Raw genomic sequence first — 26540 nt, 5'->3', positions numbered from 1 at the left:
GCCTAAAGCATCTCTCAGTATTCATCAGGGGTTGTTCTCACCTTTAATGTGCTTCTGAGGATCCTGAGCAGGTGAAGCTTTTCGTTGACTTTGTCGTTCTGACATCGTTTGATGAAGGACGCTCTGAAGTCCCTCTTACTGGACTGTCCAATCGGAGACAAGCTGGCTGCCCTCAGGTGCCTGTAGAGGCTCTCCATCTCATCAGGTGGCTTCTCTGGAGAAAGAAAGGAGATCTTAACTTTAAAAAAAAGAGTCCTTACTGCAGCGGCTCGGGTTCGATTCCTCTCTCTCCCCACTTTCCTGTCCCTCTTCACTTTGGATTAAAGGCAGTAAAAGCCCAAACAATTATCTTTAAACAAATTAATTTAAAAGGATCAGTATTAATGCAGCAGAACCAAAGATGTCGTCTTATTCATTGCAGACATTCTTTCCAAAACATGGCGCCTACATTTCCCACAATGCAACTCAACAGTCTTGTTTAAAACAGCTCAAATTACATCAACAATCATAAACTCATTCATGATATCCTAATCAGTCTTCAGCATTTTTGCCTTCAAGTCTCACAGAATACAGACGTATCTCGTTTCAGCTTGTTCATATTAATTATTAACTCATTTTCCAGGATAAACGGGACGGGATTCGGGATTTGGGATTCAGTGCAGCTGCTCATAATTCGGGACTGTCCTGAATTTTTCAGACCCTACTGATGCTGACTCGTGTGACATGACTCAAGGACATTTATCAGACTTCACACAGCTCCCCCTGGAGACAATAAAGACTTTATACAACTTTTAATAAACTGCCCAACATTGGAAATAACTACATTTCCCCTTTAGAGCAGCAGTTGTTATGGTAACCAGATGTGGTAGCCAGGTGTTTACCATGGACGGCCTCCTCTTCTTTTTCCTCACTAACATGGAGCAGAGGCAGGGACACTGTTTTACCAGCTCCCTCTGGTCTGGGGAGGTCCAACCAGGACAGACGCTCACTGCCTCCTGAGGCTCTTCTTCTTTCTCTACTTAAAGTTGCACCATCGGAGGTACTTCTACTTCTGCTTTCACTGTTCAGTGTAGTGGGCGGGGTTGAGGCGCAGGGTGAAGACTCACAGAGAGGCCGAAGAGTGTCCCCCTGCGAGGAGTACAGTGTGTTTACAGACTGCGCGGAGGGTTTTGAATACTGTAAATGTTGTTAGTTGCCCTTCATACTTCCATACTCACATTTTCAGATTGTTCTGCTTCCCGTTCGGGGTCCAAAGAACTGGAATTCAACTCATCTGTGTCCTGATCGCTGTCCTCGCTGTAGCAGTCTGCACACAGGAAGAAGAGACAAGTGAAGGGAGGAACAATGGAAGGAGAGAATGGAGGACATCAAGGCGGGAAGGATCAGGAAGAGGGGAAAGAAATAAAAAATAAGTGAAGTATGGAAGGAAGAAGGAAAGAAAGATAGGAAGAAAGGGAAGATAAGAAGATGAAAACAAGGAACTACGGGACAAAAAATGGAAGAAAGACTGGAGAAAGGGTAGAAAAGGTAGAAAGAAGAAAGGGGGGGAAAGGGAAAAGGGCCTACAGGAAAGAGGATGGGAATGATGGAGAAATGGGAAGAACATATTTTTGTTTTTACAAATGTGCATCCAGGTTTATTCCTGGTGTTTACTGCGTATATAAACTGCTCATATTTCTTAATCTAACCTTCAGTGTTGATCAGTTCGCATGGCTTGGCTGCTTCGGACAGTTTACTGATCCACCTGCAAGCGGACACAGCGCCTTTAATGTTGCAGCAGCATTCAACGTGATGTACAGTAATGACTCATCTTTTTTACTTTACAGGGCAAAACAAGAAGTGGCTGAAAAAGACTGAACGGCAATAGCAAGAGGAGGAAGAGAAACAGAATCTATTTTTGTGCAGCAATTATTAGTTCAGAGAAAGATATAAACAACTATCGGATTGATTGTCATTTCTCTAACGCCATGGACAACCAAACAGATCTTACTGTTGCACAAGAAGACTGAATCTGAAATCTGAAAAAGCTCACCTACATCTAGTATGGCTTACACCATTTATACATGATGCAAGATGGGAACAAAAATGATTATTATGTCTTCATTTGAATCATACGATTACTATTTTCTATCGAGACTCCTCTGTGCAGATCCTGCCAGTATTACCCGGAATAAGATAAAATCAAACACTCACTTATTCATGTCTGTGAAGCTCTCTGCAGCGACGAAAATGGTCACAACCAACGGATGACTGGCCGTTATGGCACTGAAACACAACACTGTGCGGTTAATAACACAAAGATAAACAAGATAAATAATCACTTATACACTGGACAGATAAGAGAACCAAAAAAATGAAGCTTTTTTTTGCAGCACATCTCTCACCTCCCAAATGTAACTGAGGTGAGACACCATAACGGAGTATTTTGGTTACGTGCAGTGAGTTGATGCAGCTTTATACAAACAGAGTGTGAAAGAGGTTTCAGCAGCAGATTGTTCGACCACAGACAGCTGAATAAGACTGTCGGTGGTTTTTGTTTCTTTCTTTCCACCCCGACAGGCCTTCACTACATGTCGCAACAAAGGGAAACAAACAAACATGTCGTACTGTTTCTTCTTGTGCTGTTTGGCCTGTTCGATGGTGAAGCCGGACAGGTTGATGAATCCTTCTGCTTTCACTGCCTGCAGAGAGAACAGAAATAAACACCTCAGAAGCAGCATTTGTGTCTGTATTTCATTCGTACATTAGTCGAACATTAATCTCAAGTTTCTGTGGGGCCTGTGCATGAAGTAAGTGGTCGTACCCACAGGATGTGTTAGGTTGTGCTTTCCTCAACACAACGGGCTGCTTTTCTTCAATGTGACCAAATCTCTGTCATCATCTGCATTATTTTACCCCATAAAAATCAGTTTTTTGACCTGAAAGAAAGCTCTTTACCATCAGTTCCAACATATAACATCCCATACTTACAAGAAACCATAACCACAGTTAGACAGTGACAAAAATAATTAATCATAATAATTGCAAAAGGGAAGTTCATTCGTGCCATATTACCTGTACTGTTTAAAGTATATAGACATTACACCCATATGTAACAGCCTGTACTCATCATCGTCTTCCAACCTGCTGCAGGGATTTACTCCCAATCAGACAAAACAGCATTAGTGAGGTCCAGCACTGATGTTCATCCCAAAAGTGTTGGATGGGGTTGAGGAGGTATTGTCATGTTTCAGCAGGAAGGGGTCAAACTGCTGCCACAGAGTTGGAAGGACACTATTATAACTAACTATATTTGTGGGCGGCAGCATCAAATCAAAGACCCAAACGATGAAAGCTAAGATCTGAGGAGGTTTGTGGGCCGCTATGGAAGTTTTTTTTTTCTAAAATGCAGGTGTAATTTGCAGTTACATTTGTTATTAAATGCTGTTGAAGCATTATGCAAGTACTCCTCACTGCTTCATCAACTGTTTAATGTGATGAAATTCAATTATTCAGACAGAATAAACTGAATTGACACAACAGGTTACAACAGGAAATACTAATGATCGTTTCAGTTTCAGTCTGAATTATATCTTAGTGAATGTAGGTGAAAGCAGACATCATAAGTCACTATAAATACCTCAGCCATGTATTTTCTGTCAGCGTTGAGTTTCTATACTATTTTTACTACTACTTAAAGCAGCAACAAGGAACTTAACTCTTAATTTTTTTGTTGATTAGGATCTAGAGGGGTGGCAGTGGGTGGTAGCTGCCCCCAGTTTGGTTTCAAATGCTGTCAAATTTAACATATTGATACGCATATTGAACATTAATATTAATTTAATCTACTGACCTCTTAGGAGCACATTTTAGGCTTGAGTTTAATGAAAACAGACTTTTGAAAAGATTTGGAAACCATTTCTAATGCCACCTTTAGATATTTCTATTCAATGCTTTACTAATGTGACACAATAATCCAGATCCAGGCAGACATTAGGGATATATAGAAGAACCCAGTCTTCTGATGGTCTTACAGAGGCATCAGTATTACATTTTGGTTGTTTCCTAATCAGTCAAAACTCACTGTAGAACGTTTAAATCAGATAAATATTTAGAGAAAAGCTGCCAGGAGCTGAACCCAGGTTGTTTAGGCTGAATGGTTAACATGTTATGAGCACTGATGCTGCCATTTCAAACAGTCTTGCTCTGACTCACCATCTTGTCGGTGTACCAGTACAGACAGCTCTTCTTCAGGACAAACCAGTATCTCTTCCATTTGCTTCCCAGGAAGCTGCGGCCCTCCCTCCTGCGGAGGAGCCACCCCTGACAGTCCACCACGCCCAGTTCTTTGATCGAAACCCGCCGCCGACTCATGGCTGCAGCCAGTGGGGGAGAGAAAAGAGAGCAGGTGTAATTGAAATGTCACAGGTTCAGGCTGCACTGCAACAGCTGGTGTGTCATCTGCCTGCAGCAGTGGTTATGTTGAAGACATAGGTGCCAGCGGGGGGAAACACACATCAACAAGGAAACAGTCTTCAACACAACAGAGGCAACTAAGGTACAATGCCAGAAACAGAAGATGGTCCTTATTACTCCAGAACTTGCCTGAGAATTGATGTGTTTTTAGGTTTTCTTCGGTATCAGGTAATGCAGTGACTCTTGTCTGTGCCTCCGTGGGTGAACTGCAACCAGGGACTGCTAACAGCTAATTCAGCATACTTTTAATGGTGCCATTTTGCCAAAATGTAAAGAAATATAGGCTAAAAAATACAAAGTTACAAAGAGGATACGCTGCATTGACCAGCTATATGACTCGTGGTTGATTAAATGTATTTTTATTGTTTTAACATTTATACTTGACATTGTTTTTATGTTTTGTGTATCTGTTTTGTCAGAAGGTTTAAAAACAGTGGGCTTGTCCTGAGTTTGCTTAGAGTCAATCAATATCCACTATAAAAAGGTAGTGTGTGTCTAAAACACCCCAAGCCCTCCACTGAATGCATGTGGCCTTAAAGCTTATATAGAGAATATTCACTTGCCACTAGAAACCATTACAACCAACCACAGTCCATTGACAAAAACGTCATTTTTACCTTGCAGATAATTGTGAAACAAACTAAAACTCATCAACCACTGTCTTTGTCTTTCCAACAATCACCAACTCTGGTTTGATTCACAGAGTTAGATCCCTAAAAATACCTTTTGTTTAACCAGAAAGCACCATAATATTGCTAACGCTCCCCAACAGACTTCATAGATAAAACAGTAATTCTATCTGGTATATCATTGGAACATCATAACTCATACAAAACTCATAAAACTCAGTCTTTGTCTTTCCACTGTTCCAACAATGACCAGCTTTGGTTTGGTCAATATAACACAGAGGGACTGCACCAACATGCACAGCCAGACTGGCTTCGTAAACTAAGCACAGAGCAGCAGGGATGTTACGTCTCTGCTCAGGACGCCATTACTCCACTGTATCTTTACACAGTAAATAGATGTTTAGTGCTATCATATGTTGTATATATATATATATATATATATATATATATATATATATATATATATATATGACCTTTAAACAACACTACTTATGTTGTAGGAACCTGCCACTGCTGATTTGCCTAAACCTTCTTCCCTTGTAACAATGTTTTATTTGTTTTTTCATGATTGATTTATCTATTGTCCTTTAACTTGGGTTCTTGTTTTAACTTCCTGTTTACCTGGGGTTTTATTTTTATAACAAATGCGAGGTTTGAGCGGTGATGTTTGTGCCATATTGTAAATAGGGTGCGGGCCACATGGCCTAGAAAGTTTTAGAATAGAAAAATATGTTTTATAACAGAGAAATTTCAGCAAAATGAATGACCACAAAGCAAACTCCATCTGCTGGTGAAGCTCATGATATGATCAAAAGCTCAAGAACAGCTACAAAATAGTACATTTTATGTGATTTCTTTAGGGTTTTAGATTTTTGTATGTTCTTTGCGCTGTAAAAATACTTTTATTTAGAATGTTACTTATGATTTTTTTTAAAATGTTATAATAATTAGTTATAACAGAAAAGTTATAATATAAAAATAATTGTAAATTATTCTACATAGTCCAAAATCTAATCTTATATAATTCCCGTTCACTCAAATTACAAAAAAAAACATCTTCTCTAATGTCATCCATGCTTATAGTTTGGGTTTATTTTGTGCATGTTTTAAACCTCAATAAAATGGAGATAAATTTAAAAAAGGTCTTACCTGCTGCAGTCTGGACGTCCAGCAGTTTGGTGTCTTTGCAGCAGACTGACGCTCAGCAGAGGAGGAACTAGAGTCTCTCGGCGCTGTCGATCAGACTTTATACTTCGACCCACATCCAGACCACAAAGTCAAAATCTCACTCACACATACATGCATACCCCACACTATACTTCCTGTTTCACATGTTCTTTATGGCCCGTCTGTTCTTCTCTGTTTTTCTCAGTCTTTCTGCTCACAATCTTTCTGCTTAGAAACTTCCTCATTGTTTTTTGGAAAGTAAAACATTTCTGCATCTGACATTTAAACAACCTCTTTACTCAGCAGTTTTAAAAAATAATCAATGTATTATAAAACAACAGTCAGACATCTCTTTTTAAATTACATGACAGCTAGGAATTTTCAAAAAAAATTAATTTACTGTCATCTACTGTTACGACCAGCTGAGGAGTAACTGGAGCATTGCACAAAAATTACTCTAATTCAACACTCTCTAATAAACACACACGGTCTGGTTGGGAGTGAGGCCGGCATCAGCAGGTGTCATTTCAAAGTAAGCGCCGTCGGCCTCCCGTCCAATCAGCTTCCCCCCTGCAGCACAGGTTGACAGCACCACCTCCAGGTAGGGAGAGAAAACAGCACAACAATCACATAATCCTAGAAATACAAACACACATATGACTTACAACACTACCGTGCCTTCAAGGTGTCTCTGCATGCACATTTGATTGGTCTCAATATTCTGTGTCACAATTTTGGAGCCACAGCAAAAAGCAATCACTTGGGTGTTTTGATTTATTGCCTCATTTTGCACCAGATTTCATTTAAAGTCTGTAAAGGTTTTCAGATAGACGGCAAACTAACAGACAAAGAAACAACAGGGACTGCCCCTCATGTGGGGAATGTACTTTGAATTATCTGTTTGTCCAACTTACTTACAGTAGATAACATTGTCCACCAGATGGTGCTCTTAGCCTTATACTTGTACAGTGCTTTAGACTTTAGTTAATGTAAAGTGGACATCCATGACACAAGTTCCCAACGTTTTTAAGTTAAGTTATCCTTTATTGATCCTGTAGGGAAATTCATTGACCCATCCTACGTATCAGGAGTGAGGAGGACCAACTCCAGATCTGAGCCAGTGCCTTGGTCAAGAGCACTGACTGGAGAATTAACATACATGTTTTGATGGTGGGAGGGGAACTCCACACAGAAAGTCCCCAAAAAGCTGTGAGGCTCAAATGAAACATTGTTCTTCATTTACAGAAAGAATATACTGTTGTTTAATAAAATGCTACTGTGCCTTACAGGTTAGTATTCACTATATCTTTCTATAAACATGGTTTCTCCAGTGGCTTTTATAGATTAGCTTTTATTGGAAATGTATTTTATGTGTTAGAGATGTTGATGATGTTATTATGTCCTATGAAAGTTTTTGTACTCAATGCAAAGTTGAAATCTTTCAAAATAAATTGCACTTTATTTTTTATATTTTTTCACAAGTTACAAAGCGTCACAGAGGCATCATACTGTAGAGCTCTGTAATAATTCAGATGAAAAATGAAACCAGTTAAACTTCTTACAAAATACTTTACGATACATGTGGTTTTCCATAATGACACACACAGGATCATCCAAAATGTAGAGTTCCTGAGCAAGAAACAAGTGGTGAATTTTCACCTTAAAGTTAAATCACAGTAACTTTGTGTAACCACTGTGGCCACAAGTGGTAATTACAGGATGAAGGCACCTTGGATAGTCCTACATTTCACTTGACTGTTTCCAGCCATCAATAGGTGATCCCACTGAGAGTGAGAATGGGAATGGGATTATTAACAGAAAATAAATTCCATCTAAAATTTGCTGACCTTACACTACTGGTCATACCAGACCGAGTAAGGCTTTACCAATGACTTATGTAAAGTATGGTTTATTGCTTAACAATTTTACTTTTAACTTCAAAATGTTATATTCAAAAGGTTACATAGTCTCACTTTGAATAGAAATGTTATATTCAGAAACTCTTCAAATGTCAGAGAAATGTTTTTTATTCCACTTGTTTATTACTTGTTTCCACATTTCTTTCCAGCGACTCTGTGATATTTACAGTTCCAATTACACTTTGATAATCTTTTGTACAAGCTTTCTTAACTCTTCATAATGTTTTGTTAGTATAAAGGCATGTTACACGAACCAGAAACACTCTTTACAAAAGAAAAATAGCTTTGAGGAAACGTCAGGAGCTTCTCAGACTGTAAACATCAGGGGATCCGAGATGCTTCCCTGAGGAACTCCTTCAGAAAGTTTTTCATAATGGTACAGAAACCTCAAACACACAGGAATTCTTCAAATAACCTTTAGAAGAACCACTGGAGATTTTTTTTTAGAGTGCAGTAAGCCACACCTGAAATACTTAAGTTCAGTTAGTTTTACCTGAAATTTTAAGCAGCTTCCAGAAAACCTGCATCAAAGTATCTGCAGATAACTCCGCCAAATGACGGCAGCAACAGTTTTCAGAATAAACTCAAGTATAATGTATGAGATTTAGAAGGTAAACTCTCTCATGGATAACACCGCATTTTGGAATTAAACACTTAAATTCCACTCTAAAACCAAAATATAAGCAAACATTTTGTGTTTGGCTTCACCAGCTGCTGTGAGAGTTCATGTTTTCTTCAGTTTGAGTCCTTTTGATCAAATAATTTAACACAAATGTGAACGTTTCTACATCAGGAATTGTTGCAAGAATCATTTTCATCATTTTGTTTTTTTAAATCTACAAAAACTTTAAGACTGCATTCTTAAAATGTATGTAAGTCATAAAAAACACTGTTGGTCAACTTTGTATCAATGTTGCTATTTGCCAACCTCCCTTTGACTGTTTAAGCGTTTGTTATTGTATTTTAGAAAGTATTATTTAATTAATTCTCCTAAAAAACAAGTTTATAATGTTATAACCGTTGTAACAAGACTTTTGTGAAGCTTCAGAAATACTTAGTAACAATGTTGATGTTCTACTTTTACCTTCTCATGAACTACTCTGAAAAACACACTTTTCCTCAGATAAGTGAAATTTGGTCAGCAGTGATAAAACAAAAACAATAAAACATATTTACAAACTGTTTTGTCCAGACAAACTACAGTAAAAGTATATATATATATATATATATATATATATATATATATATATATATATATATATGAGAGGCACTGTTGGCTCCTGAGATTGAGAGGAAAAGACTAGCTGCAGCAGCTGTGATGTTTGATTATTTGCTCTTTGAAAATGAATTTTGATGACAAGACCTTGAATCCTTAAAATTTGATTCTAATTATTTTGCTTATTGATTTTTCATATAACTTGAGCAATGAAAAGATGGCAAAATCTGTTGAAAACAAAAACCAGCTTCATTTTCAGCAGATTTAGGCTGCCATAAACAGAAATACAGAGGTATTTTGCAATTTGTTGGAAGGGGTTAAAAAGCCAAAAACAAAAACGTATTACTGTTTCTGTTTCCATGAATAAGATGAATGTTAACATTTCCACTGCAGGTCTGTTCAATGTTGAGATTTACGTCCTGTACGGAAGCTCAGCAGGTCCAAAGGTGGTTTTCAGCGTTCAAAAAGCACCATTAAAAAGTAAGTTTAAGTGATTCCTAGGTTTCATATACATATGTATTAGAAACTGGTTACAATTCAGAACTGGTAAATATTTTGATAGTTCTTTGATGCCACTGTGAAATGCGTACTGTACTTTTTAACAGCTGTATTGAAAAAGAAAAGAGGTTTCAGCAGCTAGATTCACTTCTTCTTAAGCGTCTTCAAGCCTTAAAGAGAGGTATGTTTCAGAAGCCTGTTTTTCTTGATAGGAGTCTGGACGTATCACACGCAGTCATGGTGTTTTCAACTCTTATTAATGCCACTGATGCAGCAGGCGGTGAACTCCAACTCCAGGCCTCAAAATGTCTTTTCCAAAATAGATGTGTGTGTAAGAGACGTCAGAGAAGCTGCATCCATGTTTTCATTCAGCCTGTGGATGGATCAGTGATCTGCAGTCAAACAGCAGAAAACTTCAGATCCACGGAACCGTCTGTTGTATCCTGAACTGGGTCCCAGTTCATCTCAACTGGTGCTTATCAGTTTAATCTTGAATTTCTTCTACTTTGGTACATCAGTGCTAAATGCTCACAGTGACAGACACAGTTAGGGAAGCTGGTGAGAGTCATTAGTGTTTTAAATATCAGACAAATGTAACATTTTGACCTGATGATGGCCAGCAATTCATCCTAAGGGGGTAAGAAACAGTATTTTGGTTAGTCAGATCTGCATTAAATTATTACATTTTCTTAGTTTTTGTATAAAAAAACAAAACTGGTTAAAAGTCTCAAGTCGGTTTTAATTCTGATGCATCACTGATGGATGTGGTTGAGTGCATTTTGTTGGACCTGTAACCTCACCCGTTATGTCACTGATACATGGTAGTGCAGTTCAGCAAGATTTTAATGGATAAAATAAAGTTACTCTTTAAAAGCAGAAAATCTGAGTACACAGATGTGAGATGAGCGCCCCCCTTCGGCCAATCCGATGCAAGTTGAGCTGGGGCTTTAACTGAATTCAGTTTTCCAGATTTCTGTTATTGATTGTGGAAATGCAAAATTAAACTGATAAGCCTGAACATGGACTCTTTAGCACAAAGTTCATGGTGACAACTGAAATCCTGAAGACAAAACTGTCCCAGTCAATGTAGAAAAACACGCGATTCAGCAAAAGGCTGAGATGTTGCAGTTTGATTCATTCCAAAAGCTGGTTTTCCGTGAACTGTCGAGTTCACAGCTGCTGAAGGCCTTGAACTTACACACACTTAAAAACCTTTTTCCTGTAGAAATCCTGAGGGTCAGGCTGAGAATACACAATCTCCTGTAGGAGCCAGAAGAATACGAATACGAAACGACTCCGTCAGTGGCTGAGCAGCCTGAGACGAGCCAGCCAGCCTCCGAGCAGCGACGTCGACTGCTTGGTCACAGCCAGAGGAGGAGAAACAGCAGCAGAGGTGGAGGCGGCAGACTTTTTGGACGCTGCTTCCTGGTAAGGGATTGTCGCGCTGTTGTGCAGGTCGGCGTTGATGAAGCACTGGCTGCCTCTGATGTGGTCGACACCGCGGACAGATGGGTGTCCTCGGTATGGCAGAGGGTAACATGGCTCCTCCTCCATGATGGTGCTGATTCCCTCGTTACTCATATACCTGTGCAGAATGTCCTTCCCTGTTCAGGAGACAAGACGGGAGGTATGAGTTAACGAGTCTGTAGAAGCTGGAGCAATGCCTCTGTCCCTTTTCTGAAGTAAATCTATAAATATCAGAGGATCTCCTGGTTTAAAACCCTTGTTAGTAACTTTTCATCATTTCGTCATTTTGTCTTGATTCTGGCGGCCCCTGTGGACAAAAGCGGTAGTGTTTCCACCGGCGTGGTAGTGTTTCAACCAAATCGACCCAGTGGCAGTAATTAAGAATAACTATATAGAAATAGACAATTTTCTCACTGATGGTCTTTATTCTCTTTATTTATGTTGGTCACAGTACAGTACAGTAAATTATTGTGTTGTAATGCCCTTGAAATCCCCTTGTGCTCACAGTTGATAAGTTAAAACATTAACAGTGAGCTGAGAGGAAAATTAAGATATTAAAGATGCTTTTGGGCACTTTAACGTGTATAAACTCCATAACTACAGTGTAATCCGTTAACACACAACTTTAATTTTTTCTTCTTTCTTCTTTCTCTTGGGACAACGAATGAGAATCCATTTGCAAAACCATTAATCATTATTATTAATGATTATACATAGATAATATAATTTTTTCTCCTTTTTTAGGCATTTTCTAACACTTAAACATGAATCAAGTCACTCAGTTTGTTTATAGATCATGTGACTTGATTCCAGAAACTACTGGAGGAAAATCATTTATGATACAAAATAATAATATTGCATACAAATATATTTAATACAAGTACTAAAAAAAAGAAGTTACTAGACGCAGAACGACAGTGAGTCAGTGATTTTAGGATTTAAAGGTGAAGTCACATGTAAACACAACACAGCTGCCAGTGTGTCGAGTTATTTCTATTGTTAGTCTCACTTTAAGAGTCAGCGGAAAACAGTCCAACTCCTAATGTGTCTTTGTTTAACTGCTCCATCTATTAACAGCCTTTTATCTTGGATAAACTGCCAACACACACATACACACCCACATCCACACAGTTCGTTCCTCAAGGTGAAGTGCTTTAGGAACCAGACTGAACTGCGACCGAAATCAGCTCCGTCGATGCAGCTGCAGCTCTCAGGGTTAATAAGTGACGAGGTAAAAATTCAAAGCACGCAGCCCGTTCCGCCACCGTTTGTCCTCAGGTGTTAATGAGGCAGACATACGGCCATCGCTGATAACCGTTAGATTACAGGCGCTCAGCTGCGTCTGGTTCAGCCGTGTAAGTGGAGCTTACCTTTCCTTCCCTTAGCGCCAGGCCTGGAGGACGGGTCGGACACACCAGAAAACGACTCCACCGGCATGGAGACAGGTCGAGGTTTACCTGCAAATCGTCCAGATACAGCAAAAGTTAAAGACCTGCAGTGAAATATATATTATAGTGGCATGTAGATAAATATAATATGATATATTTCATCTTCTGTTTGTGAGATTTTTCATGTTTTTTCTAACTCTTGATACATCTCATCTGCTCCCATGAACAGCTGCAGTAGCCACAGGGACCAATAAAGTCTTTTTTTATCTTATCTGTCAACCGCCGACATTTTGTGGTCATTCAGACTTTAGATTTAATGATTTGCATGCTTGAATTCAAAGGATTATTTAAACGTTTTGGGAAATACACTTACTTGCTTTCTTGCAGAGATTTAGATAAGAATACAGATACCACTCACTAATGTCTGTACAGTAAACATAAAGCTACAGCCAGCAGCCAGCTTAGCTTAGAACAGAGACTGGAAACAGGAAGAAACAATTAGCCTAGCTCTGTCTTAAGGTAACAAAATACACCTACCAGCACCTCCAAAGCTCACTAATTAGCATGTTTTATCTCATTTAATGTACCAAAACTAAAGTGCAAAAACAACTGTGTGGTTTTATGAGTGGTTGTTTATGCTGTAACATCCTGGACTTGTGTCATCACTCTGAGGTTGTCATGCAACCAGTGGAGACACAATAGTGCAGCACATAAAGTCTTGTAAAACCACAACTTGACATTTTTATACTCCGCTTTTTGTCTTTGTGCTGAGCTAAGAAAACTGTCTGCTGGCTGTAGCTTCATATTTAGTGTGCAGACATATTGCAAGCAATCTTCACATCTGACTCTCAACAAGAAAGCAAACCAGAGTATTTCCCAAAACTTTAAGGCAAGACTTTGTAAAATGTTTGCATTAGGTTAAGGCTGAGCGTATGTGTGTGTGTGTGTGTGTACACTCACAGCGTGTGGAGGAGCGCTGTCTAAGGCATACAGGTTTTGCTTGGTTGACTTCAGGTGGGGGGCTGATGGACGTCCTGTTGTCGTCGGCAACGGTGAAGCGTCGCCGCACGTCTGCGTCCAGGCACGAGTTCGGAGACTTCGGCCTCATTTTCACACCTTGAGACACGTTCATGTTGGCGTCTCTTCAGAGAGGAGCAGAGCAGGAGGAGAAGGATCGTTGAGATTTAATGCTACAGATTTACAGAACCCCTGCAGCACTTCTTCGCCATCCCCAAAAAGGAATCATTTGTTATAACCAGGATTATGATACTGTAATTAGTGTGGATCTTCACGATATAGGATAAATTTATCAGCCTGGTACTCACAGTGGCACGTAAGGGGCGGCAGGGGGAGGAGGGACGTACAAATCCAATACGGCTGCCTTCCCTCTCTTCCCAGGAGCGTCTGAGGTTTCTGGCTGTTGAGATCTGTAGAGACCTGGAGCTCCCTGAGAGGTCTAGACACAACAAGAGAAAGAGACATGATTACTGGTATTACTACTGCTGTTAGATTAAAAATGAATACTTAAATTTGGAAACAAAAGAATTTCCTGTTGTAACTTCTGTTCATCTGTGTTTCTGTCAGGCTTTTAACAACATTTCTGTCACACAGCAGCCAGCAAAGGAGGTAATGATTCATTTAATGGTGTTTATCATAAAACAACAGTGAGACGTTCCAGCTCGAGAGGAGAAACAGCAGACGAAGCTCTTCTGTTTCCTTCCTCACCTCCAAAGCTTCTGTATTTCCATAAACACAGGAACTTTACTCAGCTCCTTTTCTGCTTTGTCTATGTTGCGAAACTACGTCTGAAGGAGTTTAAGACGCAGACAGAAACACACGTTCCTCTGCTGGTTAAAGATCATATATTATCATATCTTCTCCCTCTGTGCCGTAGAGCATCACATCCACATCAACATCAACACATTGATGAGCCACACTGTTGAACGGGGTGACATGCTCTGTCATTACCATCTGATTAGTTGTAAAAAAAAAAATTTTTTTAAAAAGAGTTCTCAGAGAACAGGTTATGTCTTGTTTGTTCATTATATGTTTGTTATGCTCAAACTCAAACATATTCATATTTGCTCAATAAACATCTTAAATGATTCATAAATAATAATAATAATTGTTGTTTAATGTTCAGTCAATCGATCCATTAATTAATATTACTAAGGGTAATCTTAATATAGTTGTTTTAGCAGTTGTCATATTTAATTAAAATGTGACGTCTGATTACTCCACAGTCAAAATAACAATTATTTTCATCAAAATGATCATTTACTTTAGACTGGAAGGTGATGATCAGGCTGAGTACAAGTAGAGGAAATGTAAGCGTTGATTCCTTGACCTTTGAACTGGGCAGTAGGAGTGGCGGTGAGGCAAACACTGACTGACTTCAGACCTGTTTTGATAGCCTAGATTAGAGACTGAACGCATCAACCGGGCTGCCAAGGGGTATAGAAGATGCCTATCTTCTCTAAACACACACATCCTGGACCTCCATCAACACAAAAACCCCGAAAGGCGGTTTGGTGAATTCATAATTGTCACATTGTGGAGAAACAAATGAGTCAACTTCCAAAAGATGTCTGACATCATCAGCACAGCCTGATGTTTGGAGGGCTTCCTATCCCCTTTTTTTTTCAGGAAAAGAAGGAAGAAAGGATCCATTGTTCAGCCACACACCTCAGCAGAGCAGCAGACTGGGTGGCTGCTGTGCTTTCTGGTTGGATTCTTCACAAACAAAAATAGCTTCACTAAAAGCTACGATGACAGACGGAGAACGCACCAGAGGGGGGTGCTTTATTTACCTGAGGGAGGGTTACTGAAACACTCTGCTTCACTTTCATACAGTGACATATAGTCTCACCTGAGAGCTTCCTGAAACAACAGCTGCTGGGGGTTCAGTGGTACCTGGGCAGTCACTTTCCCAGAATTCAGAATTTTTTTTTATCCCTTCTCCTCTTTCTACTACCACACTACAGCATCTACAGAACAACAGCCACAGAGCAACATTCTCATTCATTTGGAGTCCTGTTTGTGTCCATCTCATATGTAAGTCCAATATTCACTCTCTTTTAGCTCTGGTTTTGGTCTCCGCCAACTCCTGAGGAAAAATATCCGTCTCTTTAGCTGCTAAATGCTCCATTATGTTCACCAGCTAGCGTCTGACAGTGCTGAGCTCGTAGTTTGGTTTTAAGAGCTTGTTTGCTGAGAACGAGGTTAATGAGAGCAGTGAGACTGAACCAAACAGTAAAGTTACTGTAAAACCAAAAGAATGAGTTGGAAGACTAATTCCAACACTAAAAAGCCCCAAAGAAAGAAAGAAAACATTCCAATGCTGCTGAGCAGCTCCGGACAACAGAAACTTCAGTGTTGGCTGACAAACAAGACTCAGTTCCTCAATGTTGCTGCTTGAACCCTGAAAACAGGCTGTGAAGGAGAAACTACGGTGGCTGTGAAACTTCAAAATGATGGTAAAAAAAGAATCAGGAGGGAAAGAAAAGAAGAACAGAAAGAAGAAGAGGAAGAAGTAACTACAGTGCCCCTGTAGCTGGTTGGATTTCAGTGTTTTTGCTCAAAGGCACTAAGGCAGGGTCGACAGCCTGCTGCACTGACAGGCTGTCGGGGGGCAGCTCACCTGTACGCGCGGTGGTCTCCAGCGCAGGTTTTTCAGCGGAGCGGGTGCGAAGCCACCGGATGTTCCAGACGGCCTCTTCTTCACCACCATGACGACGCCTCCAGACTCTGCCCTCAGCTTCTCCACCAGGTGCTTCAACTGCCAGCCCACCTGGACCAATCACAGAGCAGGAATTTAAACTTTATTACGACTCATTACTGATAAATGTCTTGGCTGTAGCTTCATATTTAGCATACAAACATGAGTGGCTTTGATTGTCTGTTGGAGCATTTAATTGAATTTTACAAAATGCAGAACTTTTTCTTTAAAGGGACGGACTTTTGACTCACCACTGTCTGTTTGTTGACCTGAACGACTTCATCTCCAGCATGAATCCTCTTGGTTTTATCTGCAGGAGACTGAAGAGCAGAATCTCATTAGAAGGTTTGGAGACTGATCAAAAACAACAAAGACTAGAGCTTCCAGCATGAGTCAACACACTAACATCTCTTTAATTTTACACGTGTTACAACCTGAGAAACGATCTGAGTCTCTAAGTGTCACAAAAAACAAACTGGGAATTGCTTACATTGCTTTCAGGACCAGAGCTAGACTAAATGTCTGGAAACACAGCAGTTGTGATAAAGAACCAGCAGCACACTCACATTCTCCGTTGTTCCTGTGATGACATGAAGGCCGTCGTAGGTGGATTTGATGTAAATACCCTGGAAGATTAAACACATTTGAAGTGTGTCAGTGTTGTCAGAATGTATATATGAATCTTCTATATAAATAACCTTACGCGGTTTCTCTATATTTACTCACTGCAGTGGTGGTTGTGTTTTTTTTTTTTTTCGGACCTACATCTGTTTCTGTTTTCGATTCGCTGATTGTGGTTCATGGTGCAGCACTAAAATACCTGTTAGTGTCTCTCAGGGGAAGGGTTTTTCTTTTTACAGAACTCGGTGTTTATGTGACAGTGATGTCCTGCTGATATGGTCTGAATGTAAAATGATGACGTCTGTCCTGTAATTGTATTCTGTCCAGTTGTTTATGCTGTTTTATCATATATGCTGAGCTCACCAGTCCCTCCCCGGGCTTGACGTTGGTGATGTGCACCTCCTCCAGACAGGCCACCTCACTCTTTAAGGGGTCAGAGGTCGCCTGGACTGTTTTCTCACAGATGCTGTTCAGAGCTCGGGACTGAAACACACACAAGAAAATATAAAAACAACAGTTTAAATCCCAAAATAAGAATAAATCAATGCAGTTGAGCTGAAACAAGCTGACTGACAGTAAATTAATCTGCATTTGTTTTGATAACAGATTAATTATTTAGGTCATTATTTTGTGCAATAATGCCAAATATTTCATAGTACTGGGTTGTTAAATTTAGATCAAGAAATACAAGCAATTTTAAAGACGTCACCTTCGGCTGTACTGACATTTTTCACACTTTCTGACATTAAACGATTAATCAATTAATCATAATAATCTGCAGATATATGACATAACTTGAATAACACTCATCAAACAGACTCAATAATAGTCATGATGAGGTGTTGGAATCAGTTATGGAATTTTTTAGGATAAAAATACATCAGTCCAAACCTTTCATTTGGCTTCTATATGTACTAAAACTCTGCCCTCTTAGGGCTGCAACTAACAATTATTTTCATTATCAATCAATCTGTCGATCATTTTCTCCATTTGATTAGTTCTTTGGACCATAAAATGTCGGAAAACTGTGAAAAATATTCACAGCTTCCTAAAGCCCCTAGAAGACATCTTCAAATGTCTTGGTTTGTCCACAGTCCAAACATACTCAGTTTGAGAAGATGAAATCAGAAAATTTGGAATTATTTTCTTCAAGAAAATAACTCAAAATAATAAATTGATAATTAATTTAATAGTTGACAAGTAATCGATAAATCAACTAATCATTGCAGCAGGGAGACACCAAACACATTAACACAGTCAGCGTTACATATCAAACTATATAAGCTGAAGATTTCAGTTTAGATTGATTTATCAAAGAGAGGAAGTCCTCAGCAGCATGGTGGTCTCATGCCAGTATCCGTTCTGTTGAGTCTAAAACGCTGAATCACTACCTGCTGCGACAGCACTAAAGCTGTCTGTCCCTGACCTCTGACCTCTCTGTGGGAAGGGAAAAGAAAGAAATAGACTGATGAACCCCTCAGAGATCAGAGCCGTGTCATATCATAAAAGTTCCATGTGTTACAGTACTGTAGTTGTTGGTTTTGTTGAACAACAGACAGGAGGATCTTCCAGGAGCCTGAGGCCTACACAGACCGAGCACAGCCTCAGATTATCATTATACTGACTAGACACTGAAGCGGTCCTGAGGCGCAGCAGGGGGTCTGAGGTCATGGGAAGCAGGGAGGCGATCAGGAAAACACCAACCAGCAGGAAATTACAAGTAAACCAGAAAAACAATGCTCGTCAGGAGAGTTCATTCCTTCTTTGTCTTTTGATTTGATTGTTATATACATTTCCATGCTCGTGTCTGGGGTGGAGAACAGTCTGATTACTTTGATTTTTTTCCCATTTTGTATACACACAAAACAGCCTGGCTTGCAAAACCTGAGATCTCACTGTGTGGGGTTTTGTTGTCAGGGCTCTTGCTACTCTATCTGTCTTTGCAGTGTTTCCCTCTTTGTCACCTGGACAAACAAACTGAACCAAAGCCTTTCACTAAGTAACTGAGCCCCTTACAATGCTGTTAGTTCGGAGTAAGAACTAGTATAAAAACGGGATGGACAGCAAAAATATTGGGGAATTTAACAAAGATTGCATGAATGAAATGATTCGCTTTCTTGCCGAAAGATAGATGAGAAGATTGATACCACTCTCATATCGCTACAGTAAATATGAAGCTGGAGCCAGGAGATGGATAGCTTAGCTTAGCATAAAGACTGGAAAAGAGGGAAACAGCGAGCCTGGTTCTGTCCGAACGTAAAAACACCCACCGACACCTCTAAAGCGCAATCATTTACAATGGTATGTCCCATTTGTTGATTGAGGCAACTAAACTAAAACTTGAGGTCTCATTAAACTGATAGTCAGGAGCGAAAGTGATTTCAGTATTCTGGGAACAACAGAACAACCAACAGGAAGTGTTATCTAAGACAGGAAGTGGATTGTCCTGAGCTGAATAAACAAACCTGCAGATTCTCTCTCACACACACATACTGAACACCATGGGGCACTCGGTACAAGACAGGAAAAGGAAATGTGCGTTCCACTGTGTGTGTGTGTGTGTGTGTGTGTGTGTGTGTGTGTGCGCTTCTGATAAGCATCTCCAAACATCCAAACCAGAGGAAAAAGGAGAAGCAGTACTCACCACTTCCAGAATCTTCTCCTCAATCTCATAAACAGTACAGTCCTGCAATTAAAGAGACAGAGAGACTGAATGATGGGCGCACACACTTCAATCCTAAAAACATCCAAACATCTGCATTCTTATCAAGAGAAGAGAGCAATTCTGCCTTTGAAATAAGGAGACTCCCATTTTAAACCACCAGTTTCAGTTCAGGGGGAAAACAGGTGTCTTTATAGTCAAATTAATATTGTTATGTTATTTATCTCTAGATCTTGCCTCTGATTCTGTGCTTTTATTTTGAAGAGGAATAGGGCAATGTACAGAAATAGATGATGAGACTCTGAGGGCAGCAAATAATCCATGAAAATGAGGAAAAGAGAGTTGCATGATTAAACTCTTTGACCCCACAGACTCTTTACTGGTTTCCTCTTTTCTGCACAGACAAACAGAACTTTACTTTAGATTTAAGTCAACAACAACAGATACCAAATGTGCCAGACTGAATGAAATGTACATACATGCAGATCTGTCATGACCTAAGAGATCACATCCTCTAACATTTCTGGGAATCTGAGGGGTTTCCTGACATCAAGTGGAGTCTACAGTCTCATATTACATAAGTTGTGTCTTTTAGACTAAATACTTACAGATTTATAGGGGGGATTTCAGGGGAAATTAAAGGTATTTTGGTATTCTCCATCTGAGTTATGTTAGTGTACAACATTTAGACACTAATGTATGGAGATAAAAATATAATCAAACAGTTCAAATGCTCATGACCTCTGTATCTCTAAAATCTGGGCCTATCCTGAACAAATTATTTTCAGAAGCATACATGAAAAAACATCGGAAAGTTTTTATCTGATGTGATGTTGCAGCCTCTCATGTATTATAACTCGAGTCACAAAGCTCAAAGCCAGTAAGTCATTTAACAACACCTAACTTGTTCTTACCATTTGGATAAAATAATATTCTGCAGCATGATAGAAAAGATGTTTTACTTGTTTCCCAAGTTGTGACTCCAAAAATGATGGCACCAGAAGTGACATATGTTTTTTTAAACTTTTGAAAGCTCCCTCCAGAGCCACAGGAGACAATATACATGTTGTCACAAGCTGAGCAGCACTCCTCATGACAAGTAAACTGTGCTTCAGGAGTAAAATCTGTGAGCCTCTGGAATATTTTATAACCCAGATGGTTCTGATAGCTTACATGAGAGGCACAAACTGGGATAGGAGCAGATTTTAAAATGTTACTCAATATAAAGCATTATATGTACTGTAGCTTTAATGAAAAACAAGGTACATGAGCATGTAGAATAGAGGATGTGTCTGGAAAACAGGGAAGGGAAGGGGAATTTAAAGGGAATAATGGGAACATACAGACAGAGTTTATCAATTTACAGACACCAGAAACAAACAAAACATCTTCTAAAAAAAGTAAAATTTTGAGCCCCATCATATCAAATGAGACAGCTTTCCTTTTCAGAAGTCTGTCTGTGTGAAGAACTGCAATGTGGGTAAACAGAGATGGGATGGGAGAGAAAGAAAAGAAAAAAGGAAACAGCGGGAAAACAAATATTTGAGAAATGACAGCCTACAGGAGAGTGAAACCAGAGGGAGGGACCGCAAACGCCTCCCAGAGACATAGAGGATTCCTCCTGTGGTCGGTGAAATAACAGCTCCCTGCAAGCAGGCTGACAAGATGATTGCATGACAGCGCGGCGGGGCGACGCCTCAGCGCTGCACAACACTTTACAGTCACATGTGGGGAGGTGACACGCTGCAAAAAACATCCAACTGCACAGCCGCAACTTCAACTGCGAATCCTAAGACCTACTTTCCAAATCTCACCTGTGCTTTTTTTGTTAGGAACTTTTCTGTTTTTCTAGGACTTTCTGTTTCTTTCTAGAGTCATCTGCCAAATATCTTAAGGGGTTTTTTTTTTGTGTCATAAAACACAAGACAGAATTTTGATTGGTAAAATAATCACACCTCGCCACTACATGACTTGTGAAGCCGTTGTGTTTACTGCCATGTTTAGACAATGTGACCAAGAGGGTTTTCCTGCTGTAGAAAAGACAAGGTTTGCTCTGATTGTGTAGAGCAGCTACCATGCAGGGTGCTGTTGCTGTTGCTGTTGCTGGCTGACACGTCACATTTGATTGACTGATTTACAATAACAGTGGATCCAACTCAGAAGTCAAAAACAAGAAGCAGCAGCAAGAAAACACACAGGCTGAACACGTCTGACAACGTCTGAAGATGGATGACTTATATTTGAGTTGTTTATCTCCTTCCATTGTTGAGCAACTAAGTGATCAAATAAATTCATGAATCATTAGGCGGAAAAATTGCTTACTGCTCCTTTAACAAGATGGTTTGGTTGGTTTTGGTATTCTATTTTTTTTTGTATTAGGCTCATTTGTAGTGCAGATATGAATTTATGGAGAAAAAAAATTATCACTCTTAGCAGCACCTGCTGAGCTACACCTTCATGTTTTAACCAGTCAGTGATGATTCTTTATGCATGTTTAACTAGCCTCATAAGCCATGAGGAAACTTTCAACCTTAACTCATTCTAGAGTAATAGTACGATCGAGCTCTGAGCTCTTTATTAGCTCAACTGTAGAAGTTGTTACAAATCTGATTTGGAAAAAAAACCTACAGAAAATGACAGCATCTCATGAACTGTACACATCTCATTCACAACAGCTCAGTATGTGTTTTCATGTACATGCGTGTCAGCAGGAAGGGGTTGATGGGATGCGAGTGAGTGAGCGTTAACACCTGTGCCAAATGAATGAATGAAACAAATGAATTTAGGGCCTGGACGTGATATAACATTTCCCACTGCCCTTGAACTTGTTCTGTCTCAATTTTAATTTAAGGATAAAATCTAAAGATTAAGAAGTTACAACATAAAATCTCTCTCTTGTTCTTGCTTGTTTTGGTAAAACTGATACCTGAAAGAGATTCATCATCAAAAGGACTTTGTACATGTAAACAGAGGTTATCTGGTTCATCATCAAAGCCTGAAAATAAATATTCCCAGAGGGTCAAAACATGAGAAGTCTGACTTCAGTTCATGACCTTCTTTCTTTATCTGATGTCCCTTTAACACAAGCAGCTTCACACAGAAAACATCATTCCTGGAGCAGAGCAGGGAAGAGCCTCACTGACCTTCTGCACGGTGGAGGTAAGCTCCAGACACAGCTGGATGATTCTGCTCTTGGTGGAGGTGAAGTCGTTGGCGCTCGTCAGAGGAGTCCTGGAAAGAAAGGAATTGGCTGCTGTGAAAAAGGTCTATTAAAGTTCTACAAAGTGCAAGCATCCTGTGACAGTACTAGTAGAGGATAGTAGACAGATCTGAACTGGTGATGTTGCAGTTCATGGTCAAGGTCTTAACCCCTGAGGCACAGCGGCGCCCTGCTCCTCAATCTATATTATGAAAGATCAATGGATGAATCATTCAGGCAAGTAGGCATCTCACTTTTAGTTTAATCAACATTTAATGAGACTGCCACGAAAAAACCTGCATTGCATTCTCAGTCACCAGAAGCTGATTACAGAATCTTTAAGTTATTGTCATTAATCATTTTTGACACTTACAAATGTTGAAAGCTTAAACTAATTAGACTCTAAACGATTTGGTTTCAATACTTGATTCCGATTCAATAAAAACGCTATTGAACCTCAGCTCAAGGTGTTTGCGGGTGTGAGATCTGACACACGACAGCTGTCAGGTGTGTTATGAGCGTCAGTGCAGCAACTTGTCAGAGTTGGTGTGTAACAGCTGCAGCGAGCTGGAATGTTCTTCAAGCCGATACAAGCTGAGAAAAAGCTGAAGGAGTCAAAGAGCACATAGAGAGACGCACTGACAGCTGACAGACATCACACATGTTAGAAAGGACCAGCGCTGATAACTGTGTGTGAGACAGTGAGAGTGTATGAGAGGGGGATTCTTAACACTCTTTTGTTTTTCTCTTACACCCCTTGGGTACCATAAAACTCTCACAGGCCATTCAGATTACACAGATCTGGTATTTTCTACAGAAACTGAACTTGTAAATTTCATTGACACATTTTGACATTTATTGTTGTTGAGATGTCTTTTGGGGCTTTTGTAAATGTCCCCAGCACAATCAATCATCAATCAATATACATAAGCCTGGGATCTTAAGAACACTCTGTAATGTTTAATACAAAATACGCCCCTCATAATAATACACAAAAACAAAGTTTCTCTTAAAGTTTAACCACAGAGCTGACAAAACAATTCCTGAATATTTATCATTATTATCTTATTAATTATTTTCAAACTTGCAATGTCATTTTAATTCTATGTCACTGTATACACGTTTATTCAATAAATACTATTACGGCAATAATATTTCAGATATTAGCCAGCCTGGTGAATAAAAAGATATTAAAGGAATAATAACATTTTACATTTTAGGTTTTTGTTTTTTTCTCATCAAAAGAAGATTGGTAACACTTGCTTGTCTGTGTGCTAAATATGAAGCACCAGACGGTCACCTATCTCAGTGTCAAACCACAGTGTCATTTCTACACTTCAGCTTTTGTAAAGATTAAACTAACAAACTGTGTTTCCACGTTTCCAGACTTTGTGCTAAGCTAAGTGGCTACTGGCTGTAGCTTCATATTTATCGTGCACACATGAGAGTGCTATCGATAATGAAACTGGGTGTCTTGAACAGTTGTAAATTAAATCCACAAGTTCATATGATCAAAATATGAGATTAGAGTTAAATGACTGCACATGAAGGTGAAACTTGACAAGAAAACAGAAGGAGTCATGTTCTAACCTGTATCACGTGTGTCTTTGACAGTTATTGACTGACACATTTATTAATATTAAATTATACCGTTTCCAGTGCAGTGGTGTATGAGAGAGAGAATGTTTAGTTTATGTGTATAGTATGGTGTGTATGTACTGAATGCGTCTGTATCTACCTGTCCAGCCAGGCCAGCAGACTCTTGGCGGCTCCGATCAGCTCAACCACGGCGGTCAGGAATTCGTTGGAGGGCTGATGGGAGATTTTGCTGTGGTAGGCGGGGTTCTTCCTTCGCTGCATCACCGCGCTGCTCAGGCTGTGGTGCGCCACTCTCATCTTCCCCACCAGAGTCTTCAGGTTGTCCGACTCCACACCATAGTTCTGTCCAAGAATTTAAAGAACATGGTTCAAACACAAAAATGGCACAGCTTACATTTTGAACATCAATATATAGAAATCTTATATGTTAAAGCTGCAGTGTGGATTATTAGGAGCTATTTCCTCAGTTCTCTATCTTGTACCAGTGGTGTAGTAAGTGCTCCTCTATCTCCAAAGTCCATATTTCCCACCAGCCTTGCTCACCGCTCCCATCCAGCAGATCCACCTCTAAATCTGATCAGTATCACTTGTCAAAGACAGAATAGGTTGAGACAGAGACTAAAACTCAGCATACGGTCTCATTTGTAGTTCTAATATTGTCTTTCTGACCCAGAATGACACCTCAAAAATGGATTCACACCTTCATTTCAAGCAGATAGAAGACTATTGTGATCTAAAAGAGGCAGAACATTAGGTCAGCTGTAGAGAGTTCGAGTTTTCTTCAGAACTTTTAAAAATATCTAAACCATCTCAAAGGACAGTTGTCAAATATATCCACAAACTATTCTATTTATTTTATTGCCTTTGTCTTTTTGTTTTTTGTGTCAAGCACTTTCAGTGGCATTAATTATACAAATTGTGTGCTATATAAATAAATTGATAACATTTTTCAAAATTAATGTTACAATTATTCATAGTATTGATTCTGATTTTAGAACCTAAAGGTCAGAATTAGACGCAGAAAACCGACAATGCCAACGAGCTTAGGTCAAGAAAACACAAACCTTCACATCATACGCATCAATGATGGCAAGAGATTCTCATGACCCCTGATCCACAACACCCAACACCCCTAACCAAAACACACACTCACACACACACACACACACATTCCTACAGACCAGTCACCATGACGATGATCTGACAAAAAAAATATTCCAAACCACGTCAACCTCGCTCAAACTAAATCCAAACTCAAAGCGAGCCAGTGAGACAACTGTGATGATAATCAGTAAAATCAGTCAATATCAATACTCAATAAAAGCTGTGACCAGCACAGATCAATAAAAAACAACGTTCGAGAAGGACTATCTGGTAACCATGGTGACGAAGTAACAAAAACAAAGGTTGGTTCATCTGTTGCTCATATGAATCAATCTGTTAATCAATGCAATCACCCAAACAGTGGGCAAACATAGCAACTGTACACAAGAGGTGTAACAGCACACAACATGTGAAGTCATATGTTTGCACCAGGATGCAGTCAGTTTTACAAACGTTTGGATGAGTTTTCCAAACTTATCAACGGCTACAGAAGATACTGTAGAAGGATAATGACTGCAGAATACTTTGTCCTCACAGATCTGTAATTTATTCTGTCAGCTGACATGTGCACACGCTGGCTCGCCTGAGGCAGCTCATATGTTTGAGGCATCAGGACGCTCAGAGCCGGTGAAAACATCTGCAGCCAAAAACATTTCACCTGTCGACTGACTGCACTGCAAAAAAAAATAACAAAACATGACACTTGACAGAGAGCTGAAATCCTGTTTCAGGTCAATGTTCAAATCATGTTAGAAGTAAAACGATCTCAACCTGCCAGCAGCAGATATGTCAATAGAAAAGAGCTTGAAAGTGAAGTTAGACCTCTGTTGGAGTGAGACAGGCAGTATCAGTCTGTCAATCTGACTTAACTCACATGTGAGTCTTGCTTCGGTGAAAC

General features: G+C 39.6%; 1 protein-coding gene across 1 annotated transcript in view; it reads right to left on the bottom strand.

Annotated features, from left to right (window-relative positions):
• The window catches only part of cnksr3 (cnksr family member 3), a 49293-nt gene that overhangs the window by 2375 nt on the left and 20378 nt on the right, over nt 1-26540 (bottom strand). Inside the window, exons 3-21 of the mRNA XM_051408249.1 lie at nt 24678-24880; nt 22884-22971; nt 19723-19764; nt 17442-17561; nt 17024-17083; nt 16709-16777; nt 16380-16529; nt 14065-14195; nt 13700-13881; nt 12722-12808; nt 11189-11488; nt 6235-6316; nt 4195-4363; nt 2608-2681; nt 2194-2265; nt 1689-1744; nt 1218-1306; nt 882-1128; nt 42-214 (exon numbers count right to left, since the gene is read on the bottom strand). Of these exons, the coding sequence (XP_051264209.1) occupies nt 42-214; nt 882-1128; nt 1218-1306; nt 1689-1744; nt 2194-2265; nt 2608-2681; nt 4195-4363; nt 6235-6316; nt 11189-11488; nt 12722-12808; nt 13700-13881; nt 14065-14195; nt 16380-16529; nt 16709-16777; nt 17024-17083; nt 17442-17561; nt 19723-19764; nt 22884-22971; nt 24678-24880 (2394 nt within the window). The remainder of the gene's footprint in view (nt 1-41; nt 215-881; nt 1129-1217; nt 1307-1688; nt 1745-2193; nt 2266-2607; nt 2682-4194; nt 4364-6234; nt 6317-11188; nt 11489-12721; nt 12809-13699; nt 13882-14064; nt 14196-16379; nt 16530-16708; nt 16778-17023; nt 17084-17441; nt 17562-19722; nt 19765-22883; nt 22972-24677; nt 24881-26540) is intronic.

The sequence above is a fragment of the Dicentrarchus labrax genome, unplaced genomic scaffold (assembly GCF_905237075.1).
Source record: "Dicentrarchus labrax unplaced genomic scaffold, dlabrax2021, whole genome shotgun sequence".
Classification (NCBI taxonomy): domain Eukaryota; kingdom Metazoa; phylum Chordata; class Actinopteri; family Moronidae; genus Dicentrarchus; species Dicentrarchus labrax.
Note: the sequence above shows the minus strand (reverse complement) of the source record. Positions and strands in the feature narration are given on the sequence as shown.